This window comes from Pinus tabuliformis, chromosome 7 (genome assembly GCF_031772625.1).
Source record: "Pinus tabuliformis cultivar Carrire ecotype Pingquan chromosome 7, CPIR1, whole genome shotgun sequence".
Lineage (NCBI taxonomy): Eukaryota > Viridiplantae > Streptophyta > Pinopsida > Pinales > Pinaceae > Pinus > Pinus tabuliformis.
In genome coordinates, this window is record NC_142293.1 from 2,023,708,866 (window position 1) to 2,023,731,938 (window position 23,073).

The 23,073-nt window shown below is 36.6% G+C and overlaps 2 protein-coding genes across 2 annotated transcripts; both read left to right on the forward strand.

The window, feature by feature from the left end:
- The first annotated feature begins 5,230 nt into the window (after positions 1-5,230).
- On the forward strand, positions 5,231-5,915 carry LOC149256600 (uncharacterized). The gene has a single exon (XM_089457459.1). The coding sequence runs from the start codon at positions 5,332-5,334 to the stop codon at positions 5,812-5,814; it is 483 nt and encodes a 160-aa protein (XP_089313585.1). The 5' UTR covers positions 5,231-5,331; the 3' UTR covers positions 5,815-5,915.
- Positions 5,916-13,567: 7,652 nt separating this feature from the next.
- Positions 13,568-14,575, forward strand: LOC149256601 (uncharacterized). Its single transcript, XM_089457460.1, has one exon. It carries the CDS (start codon positions 13,762-13,764, stop codon positions 14,281-14,283), a length of 522 nt encoding a protein of 173 aa, XP_089313586.1. The 5' UTR covers positions 13,568-13,761; the 3' UTR covers positions 14,284-14,575.
- Positions 14,576-23,073: the final 8,498 nt, after the last annotated feature.

A 23,073-nucleotide genomic window follows, 5' to 3' on the forward strand; every position in this document is an offset into this window, starting at 1 on the left:
CCTTTTCTCATTAAGGACATGTGAATATGTAGGGCACCCAAAGATCCTCATATTCCCAACTTCCACCTTCTTACTCGTAAAAACATCCTCAAGAGTATTTCTCCCCAATAATCTACGTGGGCTTCTATTCTAAAAATATAAAGCAATGTTATATGCCTCAACCCACAAGAAGGAAGGATCTCTTATCATGCAACCTGGCTCTAGCTGCATCCACTATGCTCCTATTCTTCCTATCTACCACCCCATTCTGCTAGGGTTTGTAAGGCACTATGTAGTGTAGAAATTTCTCTATGGATCAGCTAGCTTTGATACCATGTAGAAATTCTGCAAATTCTCTACAAATCTACCTCTAAGACCATGTAGAAAATATGATTGTAGATTAACCTGATAATGCAATATACCAAAGCAAAATATTATAATCTACTTCTACTATCAATTTGTGGAAGCTTAAAGATTGAGCAAGATTGAGTTGAACACATATAACCAGAAGAAGAAGAATCAATGCACAATACACATGAAAATACTTAGGGGAAAGCCTCAGCTAAAAACCCCACTATCTGTATTATCATACAAGGTGGAAATACATCAGAATTATACAAAGCCTTAGTTCCCATAGCTAGCTAACTCTCAATACAATCCTCCTAGATGCTCACAGGCAATCAAAACTTCTCACAAGCCTTCTCCTCTACCCTCCAAGCTCCTATTTCCTTGTGTTGTTCCTCTGGGATGATCTTCTCCAACCAAGTGGAAAATTGATCTCTCACATTGATCTCACACCCTATATGAACTGCGCAATCCTCAAGGAACCTTACCTTGACTACATGCATTAGTTTCCTTTATAGGAAAACATATGCAACTTATATTTCATTGTCCTTGACATTTAGCTCAACTGGGGCTTTCTCAGAATAGATATGCATGAGTTTCTGATGAGGGAATCTTTAGTTATCTAGAGTACACTAGTTGAGTGCATGCATGCATCAACTAACTGATAACTCACAATTAGTTCCTAAAAAAATTTGGAACTAATTTAACTGGACTTAACTCAGTAAACTGAGTTAACTAATTACAACTCAAATATCACTCAATATTATCTCCTTAATTAAGGGATAATCTCCTTAATTTAAGGGATAATTGTTGCATGACTGCAGAAAGACTTCTAACTTGAATTTCTCCAACTAATTAATCCATAATGAATTAATTAATTATTTCCAAGCAGTTGGTGAACCTAAATTCGATTTTAATTCACAATTTTAATTCAAGGACAAATTAAAATTGGAATATTCTCGATTCTATTTTTATCATTTGTTGTTGCTATTTTCAACACTCCCTCTCAACAAGAAAGGAATTCAACTCGATCTCGATTGTGAGCCTTTGGAATGTTATGCATGCAACACTTCTCTCTAGTGTTGTTGCTCTAGCAACTCCAGAAACAATATATATATATATATATATATATCCAACCTGAATCAGTATGATGCATCTGTCATCAAAGTCTCTAATGGCTATTGCCTCTGTCAACTGAAAACTTTGCACTTCTACTGACTCTGCCTTTCTACACTGTTTTCAATCCCTCTCTGCGCTCTTCGATATCTGACTGCTCTAGCCTCTGTCGCTTTGATCTATGACTGCATCATTCCCACTGATTCCTCCCGCTACTATGTACTTGGGGCTCTCGTAGCAAGCTACGATCCATGAGATAAAACCTCTCAATGGACCCTGCCCAATTTCAGCCTTCTTGGGACTATCACTTCACATCGCCCCACCTCACACCTGGAGGTATGGTGGCATGTTATCCCTCTACCGACTTCTCCAATTGTGGCTCCTCCACAATTTTCTGAGACTTCTTCTAGGGCTGCATGTTGAGAGGTAATTTACTCTCCCTCTCAACCACCAAGTCCCTAACATTTGCCTTGCTCCTCAAGGCTTTGCATGCATCTTGAACCTCAAGAGCATATAGGTTCTTGACTCGTGAACTGATCTGTTTCACCTGTCTCATGGTGATGTGTATAAGGAAAACCTTTCCCTTACTAAAGAAAACATCATAGCGTTTGTCCTCCAACATTGTGACTGATACCAAGTTCTTCCTCAGTCCAGGCACATACGTCACATCTGTCAAGGTGATACGAGCTCCATGCTCCCTCTGAAAGCAATCGTGCCCACTCTTGAAACACTATACCTTTCATCGTCACCCGTCTCTATGCGCATCTTGAGGTCTTTCTCCTCCAAGGTACTGAATAAACTTTTATCTCTGGTCATGTGGAATGAGGCTCCACTGTCAAGATACCAGACACAACCCATCATCAATGACACCATGCATGTGATGAGGGTAAATTCCATTTCCAACTGAGAGGCTAATGCCTCACCTTCCGATCCATCCGAGGATCCCCTCATGGACTTCTTCAATGGGCAATTAGTCGCATAGTGTCCCATCTCAATTGACGTATGATATGAATTCGATTTTCACCTGCAACCGTGAACTTCAAACTTCGAATTCTCTTCTCCGTATACTATTCATAGCTCCGATAAACTTTGCTCTAATAAACTTGGCTCTGATACCATGTAGACATTTCTCTATGGATCAGCTAGCTCTCATACCATGTAGAAATTCTGCAAATTCTCTACAAATCTACCCACCACCACACAACAGATCATCTTCCTCAGGCCTAACGCCTTTGGTAACAGCATCCCTTAGCCTCCGATTCTCCTCCTCCAGAAAAGCACAACGTTCTCTCATGAAGCACGAATTTCCCCTGATGGACTTCAGATCGTGCTCTAAGAATTTGGCTTTGGAAGCCATGGCCATTGCCAGCTATTAACACAAGAAGAAAGTAAAGCTTTGGCAAAAGAAAAATAAAAATAATAAAATAAAACCCATCAGGATTTGAGTTCAAGTCCGAGTTGACCCTTGATCGATTCCAAGGCCAATTCCTAGTTTTAAAACATTGATTTTATATGCATGCCTTTGACCCTCATTTCAATTTCGTGTTGAGGGAAAATAATAGATAAATTTGAGATCTGCTTTTACTGCCTCTATAAACCAGAATGTTAGAAGGATTTTCTGGATTTGCATCACCGTACAGAGGAGATCGGTTGTTTGTAATGCCATTCATTTGACCTTGATCATCACATTAACCATTAGGGGATCGGTTGTTGGTAATGCTTGGAATTGATCACAATCTCCCCCATTTTACCTTGTATGGCTAAATTGGTATAAAAGTTTGCTTGTTTTTTGAGGCTACAGAGAACATGATAAAACTCCACGATTGAAATGGATTTTAAGACCATTCAAACCCTGTAAAATATTGTGCTTAGTTTAAAATCTTGAGTAGTGCCAGTCTGGAGATGCCTGATCATGTTTTTCAAGTCACCAATAATTATTAGTTTTTGAAAGCCTAGGGAGCTACCCAAATTGACACCCTAGAGAAGAGCATAAGCTTTTGCTTCATTGTTAGAAGCTTGACCAAGACTCTAAACATAGGTAAATTCAATAGTTCCACTAGGGCTGACTACGTCTGCACCTACCACCTTAGGGTTTCGTTTGAACTTTGGAGGCCCCATCAAAACAAAGAATATATGAGTTCTTGGATTGCAGCCATTACCAAAATTTAAATAATTGAAGTGAAGCTGCCAACATGATCAAGGACTAAAAGAGCCAGATACAGAAGACCGAATATTGAATTGATTGTGCCATATTTCCTCCACTTGGTCCAATCTTTGTGGAGTTAAGAGTTTGAGCTGACGAGTATTAGGGTGTTTCACCAATAAAGTAGCTTCCTTGATTGCAACAGACTTAAAGGGCGAACAAACATTCTGAAAGCTCAATCTCAAGGGAGCCAAATTCTCCGGAACACAATTTTTGGCGAAGTAAACCATATTTATTTAAATAAAGGCTTATCTTGAATAAGTAAAACTTGTGCCACCTATCAAACAAATGCAACCAAGATTATGGCTGTTGAATCTGTGACCAATACCTTGTAGTATCGTATTCCAAACCAAACTTGTGTAGCCACACTCCATGAAAATGTGGACATTCGATTCACTGGAGGAGAAACAAAGGACACATCTTGAAGGTCCATGCAATGTGCTTCATAGTTTCAGAGTTTTATGTGAAAGCCCACAGAGGAAGATGCAGAGCGAAGCTGAAGTTTCTGGAGGTAAAATACCTCAGTGCGACGGCGGTCTGCTGGATGCGGAATGGCGATGGGAGTCGCTTGCTCTGCTGGGTTCGATTCGCAGGTGGAGCGCGGGCGGAGGAGGCGAGGATGGCGGGAGAAAACAGAATGTTGAACGCCCGCAGATGGTATGCCCGAATGTTTGAACGAACTAGCATGGCAGCGAAAGTAAATGCCAGCATGGCGACGGGCGGGAACCCCTACTCTCCCGCCCGCCTCGATTTCCCCTCGTTAAATTGGCATGCGCAAACCACCCCCACACCCCCCTCCCCTCCCTCTCCTGGCGATTCCTATTTTCAACCCCATAGCATTATAAATGCATGCTTACAAGCAAAGGAAATAGCGCTCGCCCCCTCTCTCCACAGCACGTGAACAAATGAATGGAGCGTGGAAAGAGAGGGAAAGCACTATTTCCCTCGCTTGTCAGCATGCATTTATAATCCCTCCCTTGTCAGCGCACATTTATAACGCTATAGGGTTGGAAATAGCATTCGCCCTCCCTCACCCCTCGATTTCCCCTCGTTAAATTGGCATGCGCAAAACCCCCCACCACCCTTCGATTTCCCCTCGTTAAATTGGCATGTGCAAACACTTTGGGATGTCAAATCGGCTATGTATGTCAAAGGGCTATAGAGGCATTAAATGTTTTATCAGGAATGTGAAATTGGCTGAGTCAGGTATGTATAAAACATTAAATACTTTGTGGCAAACTGATTATTTATTGCCGGTTAACCCATGAATGTACCGTGACTCTGATGACGTGGTGAATCCGTGGAAACCATTATGCAGCTCGTTATGTGGAACATTGAGTTGATGTGATACTTCTGCTGGTGAAACCAACCATTCAAAACGGGGAAAATTGATCCCGCTGATAGGCCAAGGCACTGGGAACTTGCGTGTATAGTGCTTATTTCTTGGTAAAACCATGGAAGAAACCAAATGGATGCCGGACAATATTAATGTAAAGGGATAACTCGACTAAGGAAAATGGGGCGTTACTTCCTTCCTTCTGCCTCGGCAGTACAAGGAAACCACTGCAACATCTCGTGGAAATATCCGGCCACTTTCCTATGCTGCCTTCCCTTAAATAACCCCCCAGTATCCCAATTCATTCATATGTTTGATTGGCATTCAATTTGCGTAACCGATTTTGCGGAAAATGAAGAATCCATCGTCTGGCCCGTCATTTAGTAAGATCATCCGGATGAAATCGAAGAGCTCAGCTGATACGTCTGTGCTAGTGGGTGTTTATGTTGTATTCCAGCTTGCAGTCTTGGGGTCTCTGTTGAGCACTCATTCTCACTCTCCCTCTCAGCCGAACAGTTGTGGACATGGCATCTCCTGGCTTCCTCCTCACGTCTATGTCTCTGCTGTTGCCTGCCTATCCGCCATTGTTGCTCTCGCCTTTGCATTCATAACAGAAACCCACCTGGACTTCATACAACGCCGGCTGCTCCTCTTACAAAACGTTTCTAGCGATTTGATGAATACGGGCGATGAAGATGTAGAAGGTGGAGGGCCTCCATGTTCATGTTCATTGAGTTATAAGGACTATTTTTCCGCTTACAGGCTCGCTATCTCGGTTAATGTGCTTGTCTTCCCTGTCCTGATCTTCAACGCATCCAGGCGTTTACTCTGCTGAAACCCTCGCTTTCTCTTCTCGGGCATATTTGCCGGAATTTTTAATAGATGTATGAATTCTGCAGCATAAATATGATATTGGGGTTTTTGAGCTTAAATAAATGGTTGAATTATCCTAAGTCTCTATGGCAAAAGTCTGTCATTGCTCCCCCATATATTGACCATAGTTACTAAATACAAATTCGAATCGATAAGGTAAAAATTTGATTATATAAAATTTAATACAAGTAAAATTTGAGACTACACATTTTTTAAAAGTCAATATAATATTTTTTCAAAATTTAAAAAAATTAAAATGAATTTTTTAATAGGAATTTACTTATTTTGAATATTATTATTTTATTTTGTCTATTTAAATTGATCGAGAAATAATGAAAGAAAAATTGCATCCAATTTATTAATACGACAAACTGAAAAAATATGTAAATAATGCATATAAGCTTCAATTGATCTCTATATATCAAGAAATTCCAAATTTATTAACAGTAAGTATATAAATTAATCTTTATTTTAAATCACCTAAATTAATCTGTCTTCCAATTTGCTAATAGCTATTATCCAATCCAATTAAATTAGTGATTTAATAAATAGATTATTTTTTTAAATGAGAAACCAACTATGTTTTTTTCAATGATAATTAATTTTTTTAAACGAGAAACGAACTATGTTTCTTGTAAGATTTTATAAATGTAAAATTTCTATTACATTTTTTTTAATCATACTTTCTAATATAAATTATTGTTTTGACAATGCATTATATTAGATATCATTTTTTTTAAACTAGAAACAAACTATGTTTTGTAATTGTAAGCTTTTTATAAATGTAAAATTTCTATTACATTTTTTTTAATCATACTTTCTAATATAAATTATTGTTTTCACAATGCATTATATTAACAAACTATGTTTTTTAACAGTAAGTTTTTATAAATGTAAAATTTCTATTACATTTTTTTAAATCATACTTTCTAATATAAATTATTGTTTTCACAATGCATTATATTAGATATCATTTTTTGGGTGCTCAGAGAGGTGAAGGAGTGGGATTGAAACTAGTGAAATGAAGTAGGGGTGAAGGAGTGAGATTGAAACTAGTGAAATGAAGTGATATTGAAACTAGTGAAATGAAATGGGATTGAAGAAGTGAGATTGAAACTAGTAAAATGAAGTAGGGGTGAAGAAGTGGGATTGAAACTAGTGAAATGAAGTGGGATTGAAACTAGTGAAATGAATTAGGGTGAAGAGTGGGATTGAAACTAGTGAAATGAATCACATCGTGTCAATCATCACTTCCGGGGCTTGCACCCGATAACCAAAACTTCCTAGGAGGTCACCCATCCCAAATCGTCTTTGGCTCAAGCACACTTAAATGTGGAGTTTTCCCCACAATCAAGACCACTTAACTTGCTACCCCATTTGCAAAACTTTAGCAAGTATTGTGTCATGAACTATTCAAGTAGAGTTCCCTTCACTCTTTTGAATTTAAGTATTGAGGGGTTTTCCCAGTGCATTATATTAGATATTAGATATGATTTTCTTCGTATGCAAGTCAATCAACACAAACAAGCACACTCTCTTCTAGGAATGAGGTTCCTCATCCACTCACTTCAAGGAAAGATGACTTGCCATCCAAACTAGGTGTCCAACATACACATATATATTGTAATTTCGTCCACTACATCTTTCATCTTTACTTATACCTTGTCGGTTCCTAGATCAACATCCTTTGCAAGAGTCCATTCTTCCTCAAGGCACAACTTTTCCAAGCATGACTCTACTTTCCTAGAGAGCACTCTTGCATTTGCATAGCTACTCCAATCCAAGCAACATGATCCTTTGACCAAGGTCAAATATAGACAATCATTATTGCTACCAAACATATCTAGTAAACTATTTGCCTTTCTCCAAATTCATCTCTATGGTGTATCTATAACTCTCTAGGCCTAGTGTTTGAACCATATCTTTGATACAACTCTGTAATGTACCCAAACCCCTAAGTCATCTTAAGGAAGTGGGGTTATTAAAAATCATATTCCTTCAACCACTTTGAAATTCATTTATGAGACCAACATCATCTTCTACTCATCAAGAGCTTTCCAATGATATAAATTTCATTCATATCCAAATTCTGGACTCAAAGTTTAGCCTTTTGAAGAATTTATTCTTTCAGACATCAGATCAACATTATGTGGTAGACACATGGCAATGCTCTACCCATGTGTCACCATTGCATAGGGCCATGTCTTTGTTGGACATGTCATTGTCCACTTGCATCCAAATTTGGGATTCCTATAAATCCCTATTATCATATATATATATTTCAGATTTATGGTCTTACTGATATCTACAGATCTCAAATAACCATTCCCATCACTCGAAAAATTCCCAATACCCATAAACTCACATGCATGTTAATATGGCCATTGGGCCAATACAACACTGGGCTAATATGCCACCAGGAAACATTGATAATGATCCTTGCACCTTTCCTGATATGGTTGATGAAGCTCAACCAATGGAAACATATCCATCAAATGATGGAGATTCAAATCCATATGGATCTGGAAGTAGGGCCAAGTCCTTCCTAGACATGCCAATGCCCCCTTGCATCTAGATATGAGATTCCCATAAAGCCCTATTGTAATATTTTTATGGATTTCTAGTCTTCTTGATCTCTATAGATCCTAGATATCCATTCCTATTGTTTGACAAATTTTCGATACCCATCAACTAACATGCTTGTGAATCTGGCTATTAAACCAATATGCCACTTGGCTAATACACCTTCAAGAAACCTCAAAAAAATCCTTGCACCTTTCGATAATCTAGATGACGAACATCAACTGATGGATACATCTCTATCAAATGAGGAGATTTGAATCCATTTGGATCTAGAAAACCAAAAACACCCATTTTAACAAATATTTGTATTTCCATATTTTCATACTCCAGTTCCCTCACGATGCCACATGACAGATGAGTCACCATATCAACTCTAACGTACCAATTTCGCCATGTCACCATGCCACATCATCCAAATCTAGCCTAGTGCCACATCATCATGATGCATCATCATACCTCATCAGTGCCCACTTACCCATATGGATTGACAATGCTCATATGGACTACATGTAGTAGCTAGGTGGCCTATCACACTGAGATTTAAATCTAGGTTTTTAATTAAGGTATATTTGTAAGAAAATTTAGATGTTTATATGTCTAGATATCGACAAACACCAAATCCTTAGTGTCTTTCAGTTCTTAGATCCCACTAGCACCCATCTATGGCTCTTATCAGAATTTGATTCTTGTCTCCTTAGGTCAATTAACAAACCATCGAGCCACTATCCACAAAAGACTCTTCACCACACTTTCCTTCACTTAAACCAATTTGGTTGAAAAATTGTCAACTAGCAGAGATTTGCACCCCCGTTTGCTGACATCTTTTCTAATTGGGTCATCGGGCCACCAAAAATTCTCCACTACATCCTTATTGATTTTGGTCAGTCTGGTTGATGCGTCATCAACTAATAAAGATCCACCTCCTCGTTAGTTGATATCTTTGTTAATTAGGCCATAAAAAATTATTCATTGCATCCTTCTTGTTTTAGGCAATTTCAATGAACAAACTTCATGCCAAAGTCCCCTTTTGTTAATGTTGAAGAATGTAACTAGATTCAGTCTTCATAATTGTATAATGTAATGTATTTATCAAAAGAGAGAAAATGAAATTTTATTTTTTTTAAAATTGACTTATTAAAGCATGGGTTTCATGCTTGGGTCGATTGTTTTTAGGTCAAAGCCTCCATTTTATGCTTCTAGGGTTTGTGTCAAGTGTCCTTGTCCATGTCATAATATAAAGAACCTTTCTTGGGATTTATTTGTCAAAGAAGAAATTTATTTTATTGTATTTTAGGTCTTCTAGGCCGCCTCCACCAAGTTGACCTCAAGGAAGGACAAAGCGGCCTAAAACAGGGTAATTCGACCTCAAAAGAAGCCTATATATTGGAGAAACTCAACCTCATTTGGAGAGAAAGTCAAGCAAGTTCGATTTGCAGAAGATTGTAGCTAGAAAAGTGTGAAATTCCAAGGAAGAGGAGAACAATTCTAAGGGCAAAGAAGAAGGTCTCTTTCAAGGTCAAGAATTCGATTTCTCTCTCTCTCTCATCTTACATGTGCGAAGTTCTAGAGTTTTGCTGGAAGACCGAAATTTTGCAGTTACTGGGGAGGCCCAAATTCTGTAGTTGTTGGGGAGAAAATTTTGTTGTTGGATCAAAGTTTTGGATTGAAGCTGCACTTTGAAGGCCTGACATTTGGGGGCTGACTTGGTGGAGGAGGAAGGTCTGTGGGTCTAGAGTCTTGGTCTATCTCATCTTGATTTTCAATCTATTGAAGGAAGAGCTCATTAACTGGGTTTTCCCCTATATAGGGGTTTTAGCCCTGGTTGTCCACCTACATCTAATGTTCCTGATCTTCATGTTTTGCTTTTGATAATTTCTTGTTGAAACAAAGGTAAAAGAAGAACATAAGAAAGTTAATAAGAGCATAAGAATATCACAAGTAATTATCATCATAAGAAAACCTTTCTACCTTTCTGATTTTCTAATAGCTAATCCCTTGGTCATAGCTCCTTTCAACCCATGTGACCAAGGATTGGGCTAAAGGTCCCTAAACACCAAATAGGCTTATACAAAAAATTTATCGGCCAATCCTCAAGACTAAAAGGGACTTAGATAACCCATTAAATTGCCTAGAATACTTCTAATGAAATAGTGGTTGTCACCAACTCAAAAAGGTGTCAAAATTCATTCATTCCATAGTGATTTTGAGACCTTTCTTCAAAGATTCAAAGAGGCCATTGTTCACAATTACCCTCATGTGAGGCCTTCAAACCTTTTGATACAAAACAAGGAACACTTACGACTAATTAACATTAAAGCATGGATACAACATACTCATTCAATCCCTTAACTGGGCTAGTAAAGGCCACCTAAGCCCACATCAAGCCAAGGATCCAACCATCTCAGAGCCTAATTCCTCCCTTTTTAATCAAGGTTTTGACTTTTACATTTGGGTCCACATATCAACAAGTCCTTCTAATCATAAACCATAGACTCAAAATTTCTTTAGTTTGTGTAAAGTAGACTAAGCTCCCTAGGTTGAGAGTCACTAAGAGTGTTACTCAATCAACCAACCATAATGGTTGTCTGAGAGGCTAAGGGGATGGCATCCACTATCTTCTCAGTGATAATATCTTACTTGAATAAAGGTTTGTAGAACCATAAACATTAACACTAACTGCATTTAAAAATATATCAAACCCATGCTTTGATTATGAATAACACATCATAAGAGCACATTAAGATCCACAAGCAAGAATAAGAATATCGCATAGTCATCACAACTAATATACCACATCAGACCATGAGTAATCATGTACTAGAATTTCTTTTCAACAGGAAAGTCCATAAATATACACAGTTTAACAACATTATTTCTATTTCATTGAATATGATTTGCATTATAGATTCAAAGTCCATAAGGGCACTTATCGTATTAGGATCAAACATTGTTTGCAACTAATGAAGGGTGAGCCATGTTCCACCACACATAGGCTTTGTTGTTTGTTTTATCCTTTGCAGCTAGCTAGCCCCAAGCCAGACCAAAAATCCATAAGGGAATTTCTTAATCATCATTACAAGGTAGAGTCATGAAGGCCATTCTCTTCATCACGTCAAACTCATCAATTCATTGGAATTCTCACTAAGGCCAAAGTCTCCCAACTATTATGAGTGGTTTCTCAATTGTTCTACATAGCGAATACCCAAAGGGAAATTCTTTCTCATGCTACAAGTGGTGTAAGGATGAAGGCCATTCTCCTTCATCCACACATAAATCATCAGAAGGTCTTTCAACATATTGAGGCAAGGCCTGTTCTTAATCACAGTGTGCCACTATGGGCTTGCACGACAAAATGGGAGACCTTTGCTAATCTAGCAGTTCCTCGATACTCCCTTGTTATTAGTGCATATATCAGAAAAATTACTTAGTATTTATTGGCCCTCTATCTCAGGTTAAAGACCTCATTGTTGAATTCTCTCACTAAGCTGGGGAATCACAACCACACAGGTCAATGTGTCTAAGAACACTCATTTGTTCTATTTCTATCCACATGAGAGCTACATATGCCCACGCTCATGGATGCTCACTCTCTTTTATGTCCATCTTGCACCAACAAATGTTTTCTCCTCTATCTCCCTCACACCCTCACCATGAGTGCCCGTCTCCAATCCTCTACTCTTTCCTCCACAAGTTTCGTCTCTGATGACTTTTGTGTAAAATCTAACCATTATGGTCAAATTGAAGCCTTTGGTTAGACCTCCAACGATTTTTGAATGGTTATGTGCCAATACTTTAGGTAAGATAGTTGAGATACAATCTAGTGATTTCTATAAATATAAAATTTACTACCACATCCTTCCCATTAGACTTTTTTTTGAAAATTTTGACAATATTAAACTTTATAAAAAATTTCCTAAGCCATAATTATTTATATTCTATATGAAATGAATCCTCAAATAGATCCATTAGATCCAAAGACACACACCTTAGTAATGAGGTTGTGAGGTCACAATTTCATCCACAAAAAATTTCTTTCCTGAAATCCAATGAAAAATTCTTAAAGAAACCTAGCTATAGGAGTGTTAAAATCATTTTTTAATGGTGGAAATGAATTCAGCACCATCAAGGATCCCTGAAGCACCTGAAATCCCGAAGCTTGACAATGATAACTTGGATTTAAAAAAAAACCCACCAAATTTCTCAAAATCATGTCAAAAATTTTATTATTTTTCGGGGCAAAAACATGACCTCCTTTGAATACACTAAACAACATGCTTAGTTATGGAAGTGTCTACCAAGGCAGAGGAATTGCTCGAACAACCAAAAGTGACCGAAATCCACACAGAAAAAAAGTCAAGAAATCTTGTAGTACCAGTTTTTGAATCATATTTTTGATGGTGCAAAAAGATTCAACGCCATCAAAAACTTGTAAGACACCCAAAACCTTGAAATTTAATAGCTATAATTTGGATTTACAAAAATCCTAATAAATTTTATCAAAATCTTACTAGAATTTCCATAATTAAAAAAAAAAAAAAACAATATAATCATCTTAGTAATTATTCCGTGTATACCCACTACCCAATAAATGTACCGTGACCAAGGTGAATTGATGAATTCCATAATTTTTAAAGAAAAAAACAATATAGTTAGACTACGGACTTAGTAATTAGTCCGTGTATACCCAATACCCAATGAATGTACAGTGACCATGGTGAATTGGTGAATCCGTGCAAGCCCATGATGCGCTTTAGTTTGGCTGGAGCTAACCAGCCATATATTGGGTATTTAATGCTCTCAAGCAGCACGCAACTTAGCCCGATAACACGGGAGCGGGCAAATATTATTTAATGCCGAATTTGCCCGCTCCAGTGTTATCGTTTTAAGTCGCATGCTGCTCTGAAAGCATTAAATACCCAATATATAGCTAGTTAGCTCTTTCCCTTTAGTTTGGTCAATAATGTTTGTGAAACAGCCATTGTGAAACAGGCAGGTCATTATGCGGGATAGCGAGTTGATGTGATACTTCTGTTGGTCAAACCAACCATTCAAAGTGGGGAAAACTGATCCGCTGAAAGGCCAATGGTGCGAACTTGCGTGTAGGGTGCTTATTGCTTTGTAAAAAGATGGAAGATACCGCGTGGATGCCGGGCAATAATAATGTAAGAGGAGACAAAAAGGGACAACTCCACAGAAGAAATTGGGGCGATACTTCCCTTTGCCTTACAAGTCTATGGAAACCACTGCAACATCTCATGGAAATATCCGGCCACTTTCCCATGCTGCCTTCCCTTAAAACAACCCCTCAGCACTCGAATTCATTCATATGTTTGAGTGGTATTCAATTTGTGAACCGATTTTGGAGCAAATGAAGAATTCAGTGTCTGGCCCGTCAATTAATCGGATCATCCGGATGAAATCGAAGAGCTCAGGAGATACGTCTGTGCTAGTGGGTGTTTATGTTGTATTCCAGCTTGCAGTCTTGGGGTCTCTGTTGAGCACTCATTCTCACTCTCCCTCTCAGCCCAACAGTTGTGATGGCATCGCCTGGGTTCCTTCTCACGTCTATCTCTCTGCTGTTGCCTGCCTATCCGCCATTGTTGCTCTCGTCTTTGCATTCATAACAGAGACCCACCTGGACTTCATACAACGCCGGCTGCTCCTCTTACAAAACGTTTCTGGCGATTTGATGAATACGGGCGATGAAGATGTAGAAGGTGGAAGGCCTCCATGTTCGTGTTCATTGAGTTTTAAGGACTATTTTTCCGCTTACAGGCTGGCTATCTCGGTTAATGTGCTTGTCTTCCCTGTCCTGATCTTCAACACATCCAGGCGTTTACTCTGCTGAAACCTTCGCTTTCTCTTATCCGGCATAGTTTCTGAATTTTTAGTAGATGTATAAATTTTGCAGCATAAATATGATATTGGGGCTTTTAAGCTTAAATAAATGGTTGAATCATCCTAAATCTCTATAGATGTTTGTCAGGCACTTTGGATGTATCCATTGCTTGTTACATTATTAGCTGTAGCAGATGTTGAGATGTAAAGAATTAGCTTATAAACTTTTGTTGTGGACCAGTTCCTTCAATAAAGTTAACCTGCTCTGCCATGGTCTGTGCTAAATTTTCCAATTGTGCTCTCATTCATGTCTGTACCATGGCTTCTACAATTTTTGCACTCAAATTTGGTTATGCAAATAGTTTAGATTTGAGGAGTTGAACATCTTTGTGATCATTTCCATTCATAATAAACAACATTTAACATATTTATTTTTCATTTCTATAATTTTTTTAATTTTAAAAATGATAATAAGTAATGAAATTAATTTCATGGACTTTCATGAATTGGGTGAAATTTGAAGTTTTGCCCCTTGTTCAATTTGACATGGCCCATGGGAAGAAAGCTTTGTCTTATATGTCCATTATTCTGCACCTTTCTATCTGTTACCTGTGCATCTGACCTATTAACATACAAAGTAAAGACCAGTTTTTTCTGTGGATGATGCCTATGAGAATACAAATTAATTAATGGTAGTAAATTATGTGGGAAAAACCAAAGGAAAGTCTCTGTAATTTAGAAAAACATATCACTTACCAAGTTCAACGTAGCTGTGAGCTAGTAATTGTTAGATTCTCCTCTGCAGTTAGGAAGTGGAATAAGCAAGAACCACTTAGTTTTCCTTGGAATTCTTGGTTTCAGTAAAAAATATATATCTCAGTATATAGAGCGTTTATTAATCTGTTACTGAGTTGATAAATTCTATAAATTCTTCTTGATTTCATTGTTAGTATTTCTGTCGACCTAAGTCTGCAGGGAGCTGCTGAAATAATCTCTCATAAATCTTTATTTGATTTTTCCAAATCCACTTATCAGCTCTTTTTAGAAAAACCATATTTCAGATTGAGTTCTGATTTGAGAAAGATAATATGGTTGAAATGATGAAGATAATTTATATTCATAGATAAGTATGGAAAATATCGAAGATTTTTTTCAAATTTTAGGATTTAGTTATGAATACTTTGTTCAAGGTATGCATTTTCAACATTTTGACATGCATTTTTTTAAATTACAAAAATAAAAAGAATTTCGTTTTAATCATAAGAGATGCAGTCATGACACAACTTGATAATTTCTTGTACATAATTGAATGAAAAACTCAAATCATATTTTAAATTTTGATTTGGATCCTTGACTTGGTTTCTGTGTGCATTTTAATGATGATCACGTGTAATTCTCAGAAATGTAATTAGTGTTAAAGAGTGGCTTTGCGAGAAAACTTTACATGCTTTTGTAAGGCTTACAGAGTTTTTAGACATTTTGTAAAAAGAGAGCAAAGTTGAGTATTTCTGCACAACAACTTTTTAAGGCACAAACTGAAATTTTGGAAATGTAGATTGGCCAGGAATAATAAGATACACATTTTCCGGTGGAATCACTCAATTTGGCCAAAGATGTGCATTTGAGTGAAGACAATTTTGGTCAATTTCAATGAAAAATGAATAGGTTGCTGACTTGATAGATTTGATAGGGGCAGATGGAGATAAATTTTAAAATTGAGAAATAGGTTTTGTTAGCAATGTGAAAATTTACAAACATGGGGCCTCAAACTTTCTTAAAATGACACTTGTATGAATTTTGGCATGCGTTTTTTTATACCCTCGTTTTAAGAACAGACTTGAAACTTTGAGATATTAATGCAAATTCAAAAGTTGTAGTAACTTTTGGTAAACTCATGGAATATTAAGGGTTACATTTTGAATTTGAAGTCTGTAAATGAACAAAGAGCCTTTCGTTGGCTTCTGATTTAGCTTTTTTGTAGTGTTTGTTACCATGGGATCTACATCCCTCTGTGAGTGTAACGAAGGCTCAAAAGCATGGGCCATGGACTTAATAAAGTTGTGGAGATTGTTAATACGAATCTAAAGCATGGCCATGGATTTAATAAAGTTGTGGAGATTGTTAATAAGAGCCTTTGTTATAAAAAAACATTGTGATAGCATAATATATGTGCATGCTGTCCAGTGTCTATTTGAATTGATGTATTTACAACTTTGTTATACCTTGTGAGTTTGTTGATGCCTATATCATAAAAATGTTTATTGCTCCAAAACTAATTTTCTCTATGGGGCTCACCTTGAGCCAAATTGTGCAAATTGACTAAATGACATAGTTGAATGCAAGAAGTGGATCAAACAATTTTAATGCTCATTGATCGTTAGGAATCTGAGATAACCCAATTCCAAGCTATAAAAGTATGAGAAGTAGTAGAAGTTTTTGCCTCCGAAACCCACCTCAAGCCAAATTATACAAATTGGCTAAATATTATATTTGAATGTCTGAAATGGATATAACATATTAATTAGGGTCATTGATCATCAAGGAACTGTCATAATCCAATTCAATGCTACAAAAATATGAAAACGTTGTGGGACCTACTTTAGGCCACATTGTGCATACAAGTAAAATGACTTATTTGAAGGCAAGCACTGGTTCAAATATATTATTTAAGGCCATTGATCATCACAACGTTGATAAAATCCAATTTGAACCTCCAAAAGTACAACACAGCTATTAATAAATCTTGCAATGATGCGAAGTTTGCAATTTGAAACCCCAAAGCTTAAAAACACGGCTATTAAGAAATATTGCAATGATGCCAAGTTTCCTATTCAGGTAAACAAAGAATATGCTGCTATGCAGCCAGTTGTTGGAAAGGCCTCTGTGTCTACTATGGACATTGTATGTAGGAGATGGAGCATTATGATCTAATAACCAATGAGACATGCATTCATTTTGTTTTTTTTTCCATAATTTTATACAAAATTCAACTGAATACTTCTTTCTTTATATAAAATTCGACTGGATACTTCTCTCTCTAATCTCCCAATTGAAAACTGTATAAGGAGATTATCGGTAAGCTCATGGGCTACATATTCCACAATTCCTTCGGCCCTATACAAAGTACACAGGTGGAAAAAAATAATGAGAATGGACCACGTTTGTATGCTCTGTCATCAAGTTTTGGTGCATTGAACCTAGAACTGAAATAGGGATTTTTAAGTTTGAGCACAAGGATCGTTTGTGTCAATTTTCAGGAAAATATTGCAATTGTAGTTTTTACAGTGACACTTTGTCCTTGAATTTGCCCTGCAAAATTCTCTATATCCACTCTATTATTAGAAAAGTCAGAAGTCTATATCTACGTGAGACTAACCTACTTCTGGATTTTCACAGACTGGAATCAACCACAACGCTTGTGGGGTTCCAATGAAATTTCCAGCTCTCACTTTTCTCCTCCACAGGCTGTACGGTACATTGTTTTTCATGATTTTAAACTCTACCTGCATAGTCTTTTTTTCCGTAAGAGGACATCTCCTGTGCACTGAGTTTCCAGATTCCAACGTCTCATTGTGGGGAATATAATGAAACCTTGACCAAGGGGATGCAATGAACTCAATGCAAATCAGGGTTTCCATTTGTTTTTTTTCTATGGGCAAGAATCAAGGAATTTTTAATAGAATATCATGTCACAATAAGTATAGAACTTAGTTGGAAAGATTATGGTTGGAAAGATTATGAGAGTAGAATTATCATTTTTTTTTTACCATTTATTTTTAAGTCTAATTTTTTTTAAAAGTCTACATTATTTTAATGTTTTATATGGTTATTTAATATTTTTAAATTTATTTTTATTTTTATTTTTTTATTTTAATATATATGTACGAAATTTCAATTTTGATGATACACTTATAAATCATATTCGTAAAATAAATCTATACTTATAAATCATACTAAATCGTAAAATGAATCGTAAAATAAACCTCTAGACTAAACAAATATTAAACCTTTCCAACCAGTGGACCGACCAGGTAGGTGAGGTAATGTTTTATATGGTTATTTAATATTTTTAAATTTATTTTTATTTTTATTTTTTTATTTTAATATATATACGAAATTTCAATTTTGATGATACACTTATAAATCATACTCGTAAAATAAATCTCTACTTATAAATCATACTAAATCGTAAAATGAACCGTAAAATAAACCTCTAGACTAAACAAATATTAAACCTTTCCAACCAGTGGACCGACCAGGTAGGTGAGGTCGAGCTCACCATGTTAACCCAAAGCCATGGACAAAACTGGAGGTTTAGACTTAGGGTTTAAATTAATAATGATTTTTGGTTTTTCTTAATATAAGCTACTGACACACCTTTTGTTGTGGCCCCACTTGGTGTTGGGTTTAAATCAATAATGATTGTTGGTTTTTAATTGTTAAATGTTATTCTATCCAACCACCAAAAGTATCAATCACCAAACCTCCATTTTGGCTCTTCATAAAAGTTAAAAAAAATAATGGAATTCTTGAAGTTAAAGGAGTACGAATAAATGTGAAGGGAAATTATTCATATTTTTTACCATAGAGTTAAAAAAAAAAAAGGTTTTAGCCATTAAGTGTTTTTGCCTCTTCATAAAAGTTAAAAAAAAAAGAATTCTTGAAGTGAAAGGAGTACGAATAAATGTGAAGGGGAATTATTCATATTTTTTTATACCATAGAGTTTTTAAAAAGAAAATAAGGTTTTAGCCTTTAAGTGTTTTTCAAAGGACAAAATAAGGTTAGGTTTTAGTCTTTAAGTATTTTTCAAAGGACAAAATAACCAGATTTAAACCTAGTTCTCAACTAAGTTACTTTTGAAGCTTACCATCAAACCACAACAAACTCTTATTTAAATAAAAGGATAAAGGGATTTATATTTTATTTAAAGGGTGCTGCATATATTTGAAAACTTGAAAAGGATTTGAAGAATTTATTTGGTTTCAAAAATAATTATGACTTCAATAGTCTCCATAGTTGGAGTTATTCTTAATGGAAAGGAAAATTATCAAGAGTGGTTTAGAAAGCTTAAAAGTGCCATTGTTTATAACGATTTGTGGGAAGTTTGTCAAGGCAAGAAGGATAGTGATGGAAAGAAATTGCACCGGAGCCGCTTGATAATGAGAAATAGTGTGCAATTTGGGAGACAAAAGACAACCAAGCATATGCATTAATAACTGCATCAGTGACAAAAGAGGTAAGTCGATATATTGTTTCTTGTGATACTGCATTTGAAGCATTAAAGAAGTTGAAAGAACTATATGATTTGCATTCAGAACTCGAAATTATTCAGTTGTTATTGAAGTTGTTCAATTTGGAGATGAAAGATAATGATCCATTGAAGAGTGCTTCTGAAATAAAAGCCATTTTTCATGATATAAAAGCCACTGGAATTGAAGTAGATTTACAACTTACAACTTTTATAAAAGTCCTTCACCCTATCTATTCACACTATTTGGAATCTCTCCAAGCTAGTGAGCAGTTAAAAGACATTACATTTGATAAACTTGTAAACCAAATAGCTGAGAGAGAAAAGGCCTTTGGGAAGAAAGAGGCCCCACCGAACTCTGATTTAGAAACTAAAACAAAGCGTCCAAGTTATATATAATATCAACTAAACTAGTGCGGAAAAACGTGGTCATAATTTGTTTTCTCTGCACATCAGTGGCTTATTCGTCACAAACAACTAAAAAGATCTTGCTCTGCTAGAATGACATAGGTCTTAGCTATTTATACTTTCCTAAAAATTTCTACGAATTAGAGATACGACATAAAATTATATTACAGACAGACTTCAATGTCCTTCAAATTATTCAATGCGTCCATGAAAATCACTAGTTAGTCGTCATGCATAGTCAAAATTTATTTTCTATCCGTCATTTTTCTCTCCCTTGGAATTTGCTCACCATGCACCTCGGCGACCTTACCCTCCTGTAACTAGATATTTATCTTCTACGTTCGAATTTGCTCTCTTTGCATCTAGGTGGTTGTGCAAGTTGGTTTATTTAAGAGTTGAATTGGTGTTGATCAAAACATGCATTGAAGATCGCATTGTGTGCATTGACTCGTTGTGAATGCAAATACATTGAGCGATCTAAATTCAACTTGTTAAGGTTTGAATTCCATGCTATGTAGAATATTGGAACCTGTGTTGAATGTTTAATCATTGAATGAAGCATTGGAATGGTCATTGTTGCTTGTTGGTTGGAGCATTAAGCCTGTGCATTGAAGTCCTGGTATGTACATTAAATAGAGCTATTGCACACTGGTTGTTTGGTGCAAATTTACAAAATATTGTAGTGACATTGAATTGTGAGTGAGTGCTGCATCTTTCTCATTGGTTCATAGTTGTGATCAGAAAATGGCCAAAATTTATGAAGTATTAGAGTTCCTGAAAACTTTGATACAATCTATTGCTGATGACACAATCCAAATCAGCAAAGACTCTCTCTCAAAAATTCAAACTTGTTTGCAAAATGCACATGAGAAAATTGATTTTTTGTAGCTTGAATCTCTGCTACAGCAAGAGGAGCTACAACAATGTAGTCATGATTCTAAACTTGTTTTTGTTCAGAATAATCCCATTTTTTAGTCCAAAGTTGATTGTAATCAGCTACCAGAAATTGTTCAGATCACTGAGCCCAGTACAAGAGAAAATTTGAATGCAGAAACATAAATTTATCATACACTTCCCAAACCCATCATCAGACCTTGGTAAGAGCTTTCCTATAATGGAAACATAACTGATCTTGGATATGACAATGATGTGTCCTTTCATATCCCAGATTACTCAAATTCCATCCAGTTTCAGAGTGTTGGATTTCTTTATGACAACTCATCTTCAACTATTCCAGATCCTACTCCTCTTCCACAGTAGCCACAACTGAATGTTAAATGCCAACATGTTGAACGAGTTGGCCATATGAAAAATCATTTTTTTGATCTTCATCCATGTGAGCACTGTCATAAAACCACTCATTCTTCAAAAACAAGCTTCCTGTAAGAAAAAAGATTCACTTTGGATGGATCACTTCTTAACAATGGCCTTCAACGGCCAGGGAGATATTTCAGTCATATGTCAGAACTTGTTCTAGAGTATTGAACAGTATTGCAATTGAGTTTTATCCATCATCTCACCTTGTATATGACAGGCAGGGTAATGATGGTCATATACAAGCTTCAAAGCCACATCAAGTGGGCCTGAGCCATAACCTGCCATACCAGATTCAGAGTTGTAGCCAGAGACAAAGATGCCCTTGAGAATGTCGTTGGTTGATGGTTAGCCTTAAACCATCTATGTGGTGTTGAGACCTCCCTTTTCAGGTTGAGCTTCTCCCTCTTCAAAGAATTGGGTATACTTCCTCTAGCAGAAGACTTCAATTTCTTATCAGTTTTGGAAGAGTTCTAGGAATTGAATTAAGAATTCCAATGTTGGTGGTCATTCTTAAACCAACCCCTTATACCAACATTTCAGAGAGAACATTCAGCCTAGTGCTTCCATGCATATTTTTTCACATTTTGTATTACAACTCTCTTCTTGGACTCATACATACCCCTTCGGATTCAGGGGGGGAATGTTGGACACCTAATCCTTTAAGGGTTAGTGTGCAAGCCAAACAGCGAAAGGGAGTCCAAGAGACCACTTGTAATATGAAACCAAGGGTCACTAGACTTGTATAAATATGTATCATTGTGAATAATATATGCATCCAACGCTGATATTTTATATATCCTATCTTCACCATTGTTGTGTTTAACAATAATGACTAGATAGATGTTCTTCTTGTGAAAAAATTTCTCTAAGAAAATGTTATAGCAAATCATCATCATAATTAGGTCACAATTTGTGACACATGGTGATCCAATAGCATCAACCATTTACCATAATTCGGGTTAGTGCTGCATATGCATGGTAAATCAACTACATCAGTTAATCCCATCATTTGGGTTAGTACTTCATACCTATGGTGTGTGCTCATCGTAATTCGGGTCAATACTTCAGACACATGGGATAGCATAACTAGTCACCATAATTCAGGTCGGTACCTAACACATGGCATCCCAAATAGTCTTGGTTCACCATCATTCGTGGCAATGAAACATGGTGAATCGCCAAATGGCGAAACTCTAGTTACACAATCCATGGCCCGATGCTAAATAAACATGATTCTCTAGGACCATTCTTCTTAATTCGAGTCATACATGAGAGGGAACAATGTCAATCCTCTACTAGACCATTCCCCCTAATTTGGGTAAATGTACTTAACACAAGGATAATCTCCCTAATTCAGGTCGAATTACTCAACATAGAGAGAATATTAGTCCACGATGTTATCTCATCAACACTCCCTCTCGATGAGAGAGGCATTCTCAGCAAGTCCAAGCTTGTCTCTGAAGTATAAAAACTTTGCTTGGGACAAAGGCTTTGTAAGAATATCAATAATTTGCTCATCAATGGAAACATATTGGAGTTTCATTGCTCCCTTCTGCGCCATGTCACAGATGATGTGGTACTTGATCTCGATGTGTTTTGACATGTCATGAAAAAATGGAATCTTTGTCACTTTCACATAGCTTTGATTATCACAATATATCATGGTCAGCTCAAGCACATGATCAAACAATCCCACGAGTAACTTCTGAAGCCACATTGCTTTGCAACTCACCAAGCTAGTGGCAATATATTATGCCTTGGCATTACCAAGTGTGACAAATCGATTTGCTTCATGCTCATCCATGAAATCATAGCAGAGCGCAAAC